The sequence below is a fragment of the Trachurus trachurus genome, assembly GCF_905171665.1.
Source record: "Trachurus trachurus genome assembly, chromosome: 7".
Classification (NCBI taxonomy): Eukaryota; Metazoa; Chordata; class Actinopteri; order Carangiformes; family Carangidae; genus Trachurus; species Trachurus trachurus.
Genome location: NC_139901.1, coordinates 16,434,204 through 16,446,777, shown reverse-complemented (window position 1 = coordinate 16,446,777; position 12,574 = coordinate 16,434,204). Strand labels below are relative to the sequence as shown.

Genomic DNA, 12,574 nt, shown 5'->3' with positions numbered 1-12,574 from the left:
AAGTGGATGAATGAGAGCGTCAGCCTGCCTTGTTCATATTTACACGTCACAAGGTATAGGTGGAGCCGGAAGCGGTTGGAACCTATATTATGCCTTTTGTGAAATAGTTTTTTTTTCTTTTCAAGCTGCTGCTCATAGGAAGGGCGCTGTGTGTTTGTGTGTTTCTATTGTTTCTCCGTGGAATGCTTCAGAGCAAATCACAACAAACAGAGCTGATGCTCATTAGATGTGAGGTGATGGATCGCAACGTCTCTGACGATATAACAGAATACTTCAAACAAAATTGTTTCTTTAAAATCAGCAGCTGCAGAGGTAATGCAAACTGTCTGTTAACACTTTTGAACCAAACCTTAGAGGAAACATGGCACCAAACAGATTCATGTATCTAAATCCTAAGTAGAAAATACTTTCTAGGATGGCAAGAGGCCAGCTGATTCCCAACTGAATTCCATCAAAATCCCACTGAGAGATACAGGAAGCTGCTCCGTGTATCTTGTCAGTATCTGATCGTCTATAAGGTCCGCTGACCGGAGCACAGTGTGTCCAAGTAAACATGGCCCGGGTTTTGCATATGAAAATGAACCATGCAGTCGATAAAGGTGAGGATACATAAGATGCTGGGTGTTTGTGGATGTGACCCCAGTGCTGCTGCAGCTGTGTGGTGTGTGCAGTTTGTGTGTGTGCAGGATCAAACTCTCACACCCAGGAAGAGGCCCTGTTTCCCTTATCTAACGACAACAGAGCATGTGTCGCCATGGCCACAGGCTGCGCTTTTTATGGGCTTTGTGTGCGTGTGTGTCTGTGTGTGTGTGTGTGTTTCATGTTCATTGTTTGCCCATGTTCATTGTTTGCTTGGGGCGTGGTGCAACACCAGAATTTTTACTATAGACTCTCTTCTCTCCCTCTTTCTCTCTCCTCCTCTCATACAACTCTGGAAATCTATCTACTGTAGATGGATCTTTTTCCCCTCACTTTCTTTCTGACTGTCTGTCTGTCTGTCTGTCTCATCCTCTCGTCTGTCTTTGAACCAGCAGTGACAAGTTGAGCAGCATCAGGATTCAGTGGCACATTGTCTCAGGTTCAGGTTTGTTAGGTTGCTCCTACAGCTTAATTGAACAGAGGGCAAGGGAGAGAGGGAGAGAGAGAGAGAGAGATGTAAAGAGAGAAATAAAGAGAAGAGGGGGAAGATGAGGAAGAAGGGTGCTCAAACAGGCATACATATTGCATGAGCACCCCACCACCACCACCACCACCACCACACCCCTTTCTTCACAGAATGGCTGTGTACTGTTCTGGGCTTATTAATTCCGCTTGGTGAGAGAATTATTTTTAGAGACTTGGTGTACTGGCAAAGGCTTTTAAAGTCACAAGTATTATACATTCTGCTTATAGGTTCCCCTTTTATACATTGAAAAGTTAGAAAAGTTTTTTTTGTGGTTGTTCTTCAGTCTGCTACTGTATGGTTTTTCTTTCTTTTTCTTTTTTACTTTAAAAGACGTTGCAATGGTCTACTTGAATGTTGATGGAGTAAAAGTACAATTGTTGCCTTTTTTAATTGCCAGCTTCTCAAATCATGTGTGATACTACAGTTTGTGTGTATTGTAAAGGCTGTACCTGCAGTAAAGGATTTTCCCTTTTTCATAGCATGTATTATTTATCTTTTTTTTTTTCAAGATAGACTATTCACCAGTATTTTAATCTTAAGTAGTGCATCATAATCTATGATCATATACTTCCATGTAAAACCTTAACCTGCAATAAGTGACCCCTTTTTGAGTACTTGCTTTTAAATACTGTGAAGTAAAATTAAACTTTACTTGAAGTATAAGTACTTGAGGAAATGTACTTGTTTACTTTAAAGCCCTGACAAACTTCAGTGTACAGTTGATCTTCCACGGTCTGATTCAATGTTTGTGTGTGTCATTAGTTTACATCACATACTAAGTCACATGTTTCCTACATAATTGGTTCCTTTGCTTTCAAGAAGAAGTTTTTTTTAATTCATCATCACCAGATCATTCTTCTCTCTAATGACTGGACAGTTATGACATTACACAGGCAAACAAGCAGTTTATCTCCCCCCAACCCCCTCCACAAACAGATGTTGCCTTGAAGGCTTTATGAGGAGCTTATACGAAGTGTCCATCAATCAAAAACTATCTTCAATGGAGTCTGTAATTTTGCCTCCAATGCTGCCATCAACTGTCTCCCTGGAACACTGCAAAGATGAAAAGATTCAAGCATTGTATTGCACCATTAGCACTGTGTAAATATTACATGTTTTCCCTGGATATGCTAGTTAGCATTACTTCCACCTTGTGGCTTCATTATTTTTGAAACGCTCAGCTTTGTCGATGATTGCAAGGCATGACCTAGTTCTGGGAATGAGTCTCCCCCTCTCCTTCTCTCTCTCTCTCTCTCTCTCTCTCTCTCTCTCTCTCTCTCTGTCACTGTCTTTACTTTCTAACTCCTCTTCCTCATATCCTCACTCTGCGTCTTTTTCATTCTCTCTCAACCTCATTTTTATCTCATCCGGAGTCGATCCTCTTCGGTCTTTGTCATTTATTCATTCTCTGTCTCTGTTTACTACACAGCATAGTCTTCATCATTTTAGTCTCTCTTCTATGCCTCTCTCATGTATGCATTCTTTATTTCTCAATTTGTCTCTTTATCACCCTCATGCCTTTCTCTCTGCCCCTCCATCTCTTTCCTATCCTGCTTTCCCATGTTTTTATTCCTTCTCTCAGCACCACGTGTGTCACGGAGGGAAACATCGCGAGCAGTGGTCCCTGCTGAACAATTACCATGCAAAGCAATCCAAATAGAGATGTTTGCCGAAAACAACATGTGTGTAATTACTGCTTAATGAGGCCCTTGTCTCAGGCAGAATGCCCAATTAGACTGCCGATGAGAAAGCGATGCCAAGGCCCACTAAAGAAAGAGAGGAAAGAGGGGGAAAAGATGGGTTGGGAGGGAGGTGGAGAAGTAGAGGGAGGTTGTAACACAGAAAGAGGTGGGGAAGATGAGAACATAGAAAAGGGAGCAAAGGAGATGGAAGAGGCAAGGTGGGGGTGAGAAAGAGTGCAGAGAAGGAGAGATGGAGAGAGTGAGAGAAAAGAGTAAGAGGGAGAAAATGAAGAGAGAGGGAACAACAGAGAAAGAGAAGATGATTTCTGCAGTAAATGTGGAGTAATGGCAGAGCTGATAGCATTGAGCCGAGGATAAATTGGCATTTTAAGTGGGAGAGCGAGAGCAGTGCAAAGGAGAGCTATGGAGAGAAGAGCAGGGGAAAACAGCTTTACATTGCAATATATGGGCAGCCATGTTGAAGCACAAAATGGCTGACCTTTCTAAGCTGTCTTTGGCCTTTATGCTGAATATTATATTACAGATGTAATTGGTGAAAATGAGCATTGTCTGACTTCATTTCTTCCTGCAGTGCTGAAAGAAACATAATAAGGCTTTGCGCTGCACTCAAAGAATTCAGTATTCAAAATGAGCTAAGATCTGGCAGCTTTTTGTGGCTAAAAATGGCATTTCCCAGTGACTGTGGTCTCTTTTCACACGAGTGAATCTTATCCTAAAGAAGCTCTCACAATGGCTTTACGTCACTGGTGGTATCAAAGTGGATTTCAATAGAATGAAATTGCTCAGTTAGGAGTGGACAAGAGGCTTTCATGTGAGGAGCAAAGAGTTTATTACAGATATGTCACCGAGGTCAACATCACTTTGGCCCTCTATGTGCGCCACAGTCACTTCTCACCGCAGATTAGTCAGGTGATAGATGCTGCATTGCTTCATTAAGTGCATTAGCATCTCTATCTCCAGCATATAGCATCAAACAATTAGTCAGCATTCAGTTTCACTGGACGTCATCACCGCTGCTCTGTTGGTTGGCTTTGGTGTGATCATGTGAGGTGTGAATGGGGCTTAAATGCAGTGCAAATGCAGCACTTGTCTCAGTTTCGTGTTTGCGCATGAGCTTGAATGTAAATGTAATCATTAGAATAACCAAGTGAATCCTCACAAGGGCTTCCATGATATGCACCGTTAACCAACCGTTGCCCCAAGGCAGGAGCTCATTCCCCCGGCCTTTCTCCTGCAATAATGAACAGTAATTTCTCTTTCTCAACACTCACACGCTCATTTAGGCACTTCGACTTTTTTTTCCTGTCTACCAGTGTAGATATTAGATTTCACCCCCCAGGAATCCTGCCCATTTCCGTCCATTAGTCTCCCTTAGTTGGGCATTGTTTTGAGCAGGTAGATCTTATGATCCACTCCGCTCACATACAGCGTATGTTTATCTCTCAAGTCTTTGGTCGCTTTCTACATAGGCTCAAAGCAGATCACCCTAAATGAAAAGTCCCCTCCCCCCCTCCTCACCACCACCATCACTACCACCCCCTATATCTTCACATCTGAGGAATTTGACAAGGAATGCTGTCTAGTTTGATCATGTTGTGTCTGCTGTCTGTTCTCGAGGTTTGAGAGCATTGATATCACAAAGAATGACCTCAGTCAACAAACAAAGAGGAGGCTTTAGTGACACGTTTCAGTGTGTGTGTGTGTGTGTGTGTGTGTGCGCGCGTGCGCTGTGTTTATGACTGTTATTATCCAGTCCAGTCAAGGTTTGTTCCATTTGCTTCAAGTGTGGTATGACAAAGCTTGATGCCTTTGGAAACCAAGGGCGTTTCACAATACAGCTCCTCTTAACGTGGTAGCAATTTCTCAGTCACCTTGACATTGCACAGGTTTAGTTACTGAGCTGTTAGTGGGCCAATATCTAATTTTCTGTAGAGCTACAGTAGAAGCAGAATCTGTGTTTTTTTTTTTCTTCTTCATTTGTAGTCCATTCAGCGCTGATCTCAGTGGGGAATTCCACAGGGATTTAGCTTACCAGCGCACGAGACATCAGAGCTAGCATGTTGCATGTAGCGCTCAACTGGTGACCCGGAGTTGTTACCCAGCACACAAGAGGGTCAGGGGTGTTGTGTCATTACATGAATCCTAACCCAGTGTCAAACATTGTTTTGGCACCTGCAGCAAGTGATCTTTCAATGTCTGATTAGCTCAGTCCTGAAGACACGGCACATCCTTGCTGAGTGGCACACACACACACTGCCACAGCTTCAAAGACAAGCACACACTACTGTATGCACTCGCAGATTCATTCAAATTCATTCTCTCTCTCTGTCACACACACACACACACACACTCTCACATACAGAGCAGAGCCTACAGGGAAAAGCCCATCTCTCGTCACTTTGCTCATGTAGCCTAATTACCGACCCGCTGACGAACAGTAATTACCCACGCTGCCATGCCACCACGAGGTTTAACCAAAGTGACAAAGTCATTAGTCTCACACTTCAGGCCACCCGTAAAGAGCTTTTCCTCTTTGCACCTCCTCTTAGACAACCAATTTTTTTAAAACCGCCTTAAATAAAATATTTATTTCTTCCTTCTCTTTCTGTCCACAGTTTGATGGTGACAACATGTACATGAATGACAATAACCAAGAGTTTCGGTCGCCAAACCAGGTAAGGCACACACCTACATTATCTTATTAACAAATGTCATGTTAGCAACTTCAGCAAGTGTCAGCATTTGGCAACATTAGTTTACATAATTATCATGGTTTAAGCGTTGGAAAATTACTAGTAAACATTAATTGAAGCTGGTTTTGGTTGTTAAAGATGACAGTGCCAGTTAAACTGAGGTATGTGAACATCTCAGATTACATCACTCGCACACTGGCATTTATGAAATTTCTTCTTGCTTCTACAAACTAAATTGTTACATTTTGATGTACAAATGTAAACGCATCACCAAAATGTGGTGATTAACTATTAAATGGACCCTTATAGCAATTCCTGGTCTGCGGACTTTGTTTGATTAGATATGTGAAATTAATTGCTATATGAATATTTGAATCAACAACATATGTTTAAAGATCCTCCATCAGGTGCAATGTTGTCTTTATCCACATTAGAAAACATGTGAGGAGCTACAGAAAGAAATACCCATTAACCGCCAAACAATAGAGTGGAACTGCAGCATGCTAATCCCTCAATTCGACTTACCTTTAAACTGCAAAACTTTATTGATTTTATAATGACAAAAAATGGCTCTGTAGTGGTCTGCAAATGTACGGGAAAAAAATTCACATAATTGAAAACGTGCTTTCACTACCTGATCCATCATGGTAGCCTCCATGCTACTGAGGCTGTTTGTGTCAGAGTCTAGCTAGACATGTGGGATCGACAGAAGATTTTTAGCCATGCTACCAGCATGGTTCTAGGCATGACAGTGTCGTCCTGTCAGTCTGGATTTGGGTCAGTTTGTCAGACCACTACTTTGGTTGAGATGAAAGATCTCAACAACTGAATGGATTGCATTGACACTGACATTCGTCGTCCCCAGAGGATGAAGCCTACAGATTTTGGTGGTCCTCTGGCTTTAGTGCCACTTCTAGGTTGACATTTTTGTTTACAGTACCACCACCAAGTCAAAAACTTTATTTATCCTGCACTAGGATTTAAAACATAGCATCCCAACATGTCAAACAAAATGTTAAACATGCTAGAAATGAGCAAGATAGCGTGCTGACCTTTTCCTGAAGCTGAAAGCACCACTATGCATAAGTACACACTAACAGAGTCGCTAACATGTCTGTGGACACTTAGTCTTGTGTTTTTAATGTATCACTTTCACAAATCCACAGATTAAGTCAGTATGTTAGAATCGGTTTAAAACAGCTGTCTTGTTGCCTCACAGCATCCAATCCAGTTTTACAGTCCACTATAATGAAGTATAGCCAGATGTATTTATGGTAGTTTCACCTGGTGTCTGAAATGTGTGAGAAAATGGCAGTGTGTCCTTGGATCTCCGAAGCTTTATGCAAGTTAATGGTAAACATTTGAAAAGAAAAACTTGGCTGTTGGAGCAAATTGAAGTCTTTATAACAGCAATCAACTGATTTAAAGGCCATGAGATCAAACCCTGATCACAGCATTACTCTAAATAAAAAGCATCCATGGATATGACCCTCTCTCACTAAGTAGGAAAACACATTTAATTCCTCATAAGCTGAAGTATCCCTTTAACCTCCACAATACAAGTGCTGTTTGATAGATGATTTTCATCCAAAGTACATTGACTTAACATATATCTTTAACATCAGAGGGATTAAACCATCCACCGTGACAGTGTTAGTGCCATGTGAACCCACAGGGTGAGACAGGTCACTCAGAGTTAGACTAGCAGGCAACATTTCACCGTTCCAGACTCATTGAAGTACTGGTCTCAGACTGGAGCGCTGTGCTGTCCAAGTCACAGTCAATGAGTTAGACAGGCGCAATGCTGAGTGCTCCCAGCTGGTACATGGGAACACATGGCTGGACATATGGCAGAATTTGGAGCTCCAGGTTTTGTCGATCCAGCAGCGAGGCCTTCATGTTCTGACAAAACAGGACGAAGTGGAGGCTCCTCATCAATTAGTTCCCCGCCAAATACTGACAGAGAGTCACAGGACAAGGCCAGCAGGCCAAGGACACACACACACACACACACACACTGATTCACACCAAACACACACACTGGCACATTGCTGTATAAAGAAGTGACACAAAGTTATGCGTGTGTAGCGTGTGTAAGTAGATGTCCTCACTTTCAGCATACACACACACACACACACACACACACACACACACACACACACACACACACTGTGTTGATACCTCTTTACTTAATGTCCACACTGACATAATGCATGCTGTAAACAATGGCCTTCAATATAACAAGTCCTAATACCTGACCGCAATTGCAATATTTAAGGGTAATTTCACTCATTTTGACAAAAAAACAACAACGTTTGTTTCCAGAAACAGTTGACTGGTTGCTCTTGATAATCTACAGATCCCACAACTGTTTCTACTGGAGCTACATTCTACCAGCGTGGATTGTCTTTTCAATCTGCCTAAACTGACGCTTTAAAATACATTTTGTTATGACATTAACCCCAAAAGTATGTCTTAACTCTCACACCACCCAAGCCAAAATGTCCTCACTTTCCAAAAATGTGCTTACTCACAGGTGTGTAAAACTTAAATAGGCCCCCACAAAAACTGATTAACAAGAACATATGTGCACATAAACACACACAAACTCAAACATGCATACATATGCTCATAAACGCGCTTGAACACACACACACTTGCCTTCCTAATAGCTGAAAGGTTTTTTTTCCTTTGATGTTGGGATAGAATGACTACAACTAGGGGTCGAGCGGGAGCTTTAGCAGCTTATTGTCTACTTATAGCACATATCACAGACTATGAGGTCCATCATTGTTGCCCTAATTATGTCACTTTGAATGCATACACAGGTGTGTTCTAATTGGGATGAATGCACAGCCCTTGTAGTTTCTCTGCTGTAGCGGTCATGTGTCAATCATCAACACCCACTCCAGGTTTGCTGTGTTGTGTCAACAAATACCGTCTTAGTGGATAAGGCAATTTGGGCTTTTCAAAACACGTCAGCTGCAGTTGATGCTCTGTCAGTGCCGTCAAATAGCAGCTTACACACCAGTTGTGAAGGGAACACACTTCACCACACAGTTCACTGTTTGGCTTTCAACCCTTTAATACAGCAGATTTAATTTGAAATTTGAAAGAGGGACGGTGTGTGCCTTCGTTCTAAAGTTGAAGGTTACATAAAGTGTTGAGCACAAGTTTGAGTCATGAAGAAAATATGAATATACAGGAATTGGCCAACGGATTAAAATGAAATCAATGAGCGACTATGCCAGATTTTAAAAAATTGAATGACTTAATACAATGATTGACTGGAAAAAAAATCTCTAGCCACAGCTTCAGTGGTTTGTGTCTCAATAACCAAGGACTTCTTCTTGTTACGTTTGACAACAGCACAATGACAAACCAGCTGTGGGCTATGAAGGGGTTAATTTGTAAATACCTTCAAAGCCACCACATCCAAGCATGTCTGCATTTTCTGTGTGCATCATACAAAATTCATAACACTGACTTCTTGCAGTACATGTGAGTCAATCATTTCTTAATTGGCATTTAATTGTATGCATTAGCTGTGCAGTGGTTTGATACATATGGGTTGCTTTTGACATTACAGTGAATCAGACAAATTAGAGGTTCAAATATGGAATCATTTTCTGCATCAATTTGAGATGGTGATTACTGTCTCATGAATATGCTGAGTACATGACTACGTGCAGCAATTCCCCTGTATATATATTTATAAAAGAAAATATCATAAACGTATACATATATTTGAGTGTGTTTCTGTTTTTTCTCCCAGCATTCCCCAGCTGTGTTTGTAAAACATGTTAAGATGCAAGGCAATAATATTTTTACTGTGTCTCGTCTGTCTATCCTGTTTAAATACCGCTTGGGTCAGATTTTTATTCTCTGGTTCTGAAAGAAAATGCTCAAAGGCAAAATGAGGAAGGAGCCTTGATTTAACACTGCGTTAATATGCCCACCCAAGCCTTTACATGATGTGTGCCTGTTAAAATGGTGCATGCAGCCAGAACAGAGACTCCTTTGTTTGCATGTCTGGGGTCTTCCACTGCGTACGCACTGAGGTAGCAGTTTGACACTGCCAGGAGATTGCATTACACATAACATCTCTGAGCTTTTAAAAAGAGAAAACCGCTAATAAGAAACAGCTTTAAAGGAGAACGTTTACTGTATGCTTGGACACAATCTGTCCATTCAAACAAGATGTTTTCAAGGCTTTGAATACTGTATGGTTTCTGTACAAGATATGCACATATGGAACTACCAGACATTTTGGTGATATTGATGTTTTCCATTCGGTTCATCTGTTGAGTTTTCAGCCTATATGAACAGGCGTTAGTGGGTTATTTTGTCGAACAGCCTTGTTTATATCAGCCCACACACAAAGATGCTGAGGGGTTACTTTGTCAAATTAAAGATTATTAAACATCTCAATTATCCAGATTGACAAAAAATGTTCCTTGGATGCCTGAAACGCTGCCGGCATGCAGATATTTTTTTTCAGCAGTTCAATTACATGCAGGTCTGAGGTTGGTCTCACTGGCTGCCGATTCCCCTGATGCAAAAGCACCTGAGGAAATCAGGGCCATCTCTCCGCTGGATTGAGAATAGAGTATAAATCTTTCTGTGATGTTGTAATTCCACTAAAATAAGAATCAACATCTCTTAATAACATTTTGCATTTTTCTACCAAAAATGTTAACAAGAAATTTTAACTGCAGCTTTTGTGTTGACTGGAATAGACGGATGGGATGGGATGTCAACCACTACTGAAGGCAAAATAAACTCTCCTCCCAAAGAGACTGCTCATTTAAACATGGTTTCAGATTGAATAATACAGTGAAAATGGCAGTTGAGTCTGATCCTATCAAGCTATCACTCACATGCATGCCAAATAATGCTGACTGCGGTTGATATTTTTTACGGCACCGTTATAGCCGCATGAGAATGATCACAGCCAAACCAAATGGCTGCCTCCAACCACGCCCACGCAAATTCTAATTTTGTGTAATCGACAATGAGTGTTCTTCATTTGGATTCATATCAGGCCCGAACTGTTTAAGTGGTCGTGCAGACTTGTACGTCCATATATACTTTGGCTCAGTTCTCCTCAACCTATAATCAGTCTATGTGGATGCATGACCATGTGTGGACATGTGTATACGTTAGATTAAGGAAAATTAGAGACAAAAATGTGAAGATTTAGAGAAATAACTGGTTAGAGATGGAGTTTCAAAGAGAAAACAAGCCTGTGGCAGGAAGAGGGAGGGTCATTTTGTGCGTCTCTTCCTCTCTTGTGTTGTACTTGTTGCGTTGTGTTCCTGTGCACAATGGGAGGAACGAGGGCCAATGGTCGCCGGAGAAGCAGTGAATTTCAGCCTGTTTGTGCCTCTGTGTTTTCTGCTTCCAGATGTCTTGCTGAGCCATGTGTCTCTATCGATTTGGCCGGCTGCAAGAGAACAGTGGCTGATGGTTGAGATTAGAATAGAAACCTCACTTGTTGGATACATATGCTCTCTCTCTCTCTCTCTCTCTCTCTCTCTCTCTCTCTCTCTCTCTCTCTCTCTCTCTCTCTCTCTCTCTCTCTTTCTTTATTTTTCCATCTTTCTGTTCCTGTCTCTTTCAGTCTGCAGCTCTGTCTGTTTATTTTTGTGTATGTCTTAACTCTGGCACTCTCATTCTCTGTCTTTCTCCTTCTTTCGGTGCTTTTTCACCCACGTTCATCAACCAGCTCCATTCTCATAAGAAATCAGTCAAACTTCATACACACATACACTTTCCCTCTTACTCACACACTTCACATCGAGCATTCATGGTTTTATGTTTTATCAAAAAAGATATTATCATAGTATACAAACAAACAAGTAATGATGTGCAGTAACACTTTACAAATATGAGTGACTATTTTTCCATTTTATCAATTCATATGTCATTTTATGCAACTGAATCAGGTCACCTAAACTTAAGAAATTTAATTAATTCAACAACTTTCAAGTTATACAGGTTTGATATCCAGTCATGTTGATTTTTATCAGTTTAAAATCATCAAAGTCTTATCCACCGCATCTGTTTTCTTATTGCAGCAGCCACAAACATATCTAGATCAATGCTGATCAATGATAATCTGTGGCTGAAGTAAAAGAGAGAGTATGTGGGGAGTGGTTGAGGTGGACATTTTTTACAATTATGATTAGTTGAGACTTTTCTGAGATGTATGCATTAATTTGATTGAAATACTTTATTGTCATTCACATTGCACATTGAATGAAATTTTGTTGTATATGTTTCTCTCACGGCAGTTTGAAATAGAGTAAAACGCTATAACTGTCAGAGGAATGTTTCCATATAATTAGCCCAAATAATTAATGAGAGCTTGTAAGTATGCTACGGAATTAACATTTTTCAACAGCTCAAAGTAGTAGTTAAATGTTATGGAGATGACACCACTGTAATGTCTGTAAGGTAAATATTAACCTAAAGGCCAGGGATGATTAGTTGGGTATAAATAATCGAATAACACTATTCTATACATACAATTTTAATTGATCTAATGTTAAATAAAAATTTTAAAAAATGATAAAAGATGTCCCAAATTTTGTGGTTAAATAAATTGTGGTTATGTGTAGAGAAAATGAGAAATAAGTAAAGGCACGAGGGCTGCCCCCAAATATTCGACGGGTCAACTATTCGACTAATCGCCACAAATGACGACTACTGGTCGACCAAGAAAATCTTTGGTCGGAGGCAGCCCTAAAAGGCACTTTGGCATTCTGGGTAATATGCTTGTTTATATTCTTGCCAAGAGAGTTGAATGAGAAAACTGATACCACTCTCATCTGTGTTTAAAAATGCAGCCAGAGCCAGGAGACAGTTGGCTCAGTGTAGCTTAGCTTAGCATACAGACTGGAGGCTAAGCTAACCCTGTTGGCTGTTAAAGAAAAACAATTAAATCAGTTACAAGCAGCTGACATGATGATGTTCTGTAAAGTAATCATTAACAGAAGTCCAGATGTTGT

The 12,574-nt window shown here is 40.8% G+C and overlaps 1 protein-coding gene across 2 annotated transcripts in view; it reads left to right on the top strand.

The window, feature by feature from the left end:
* Window positions 1-12,574, top strand: part of LOC310988322 (TOX high mobility group box family member 2-like) — a 76,178-nt gene that overhangs the window by 31,781 nt on the left and 31,823 nt on the right. For both annotated transcript variants that reach the window (XM_083974872.1, XM_083974871.1), the window contains one exon: window positions 5,484-5,543. In XM_083974872.1, coding sequence (XP_083830998.1) covers window positions 5,484-5,543 — 60 coding nt within the window. The remainder of the gene's footprint in view (window positions 1-5,483; window positions 5,544-12,574) is intronic.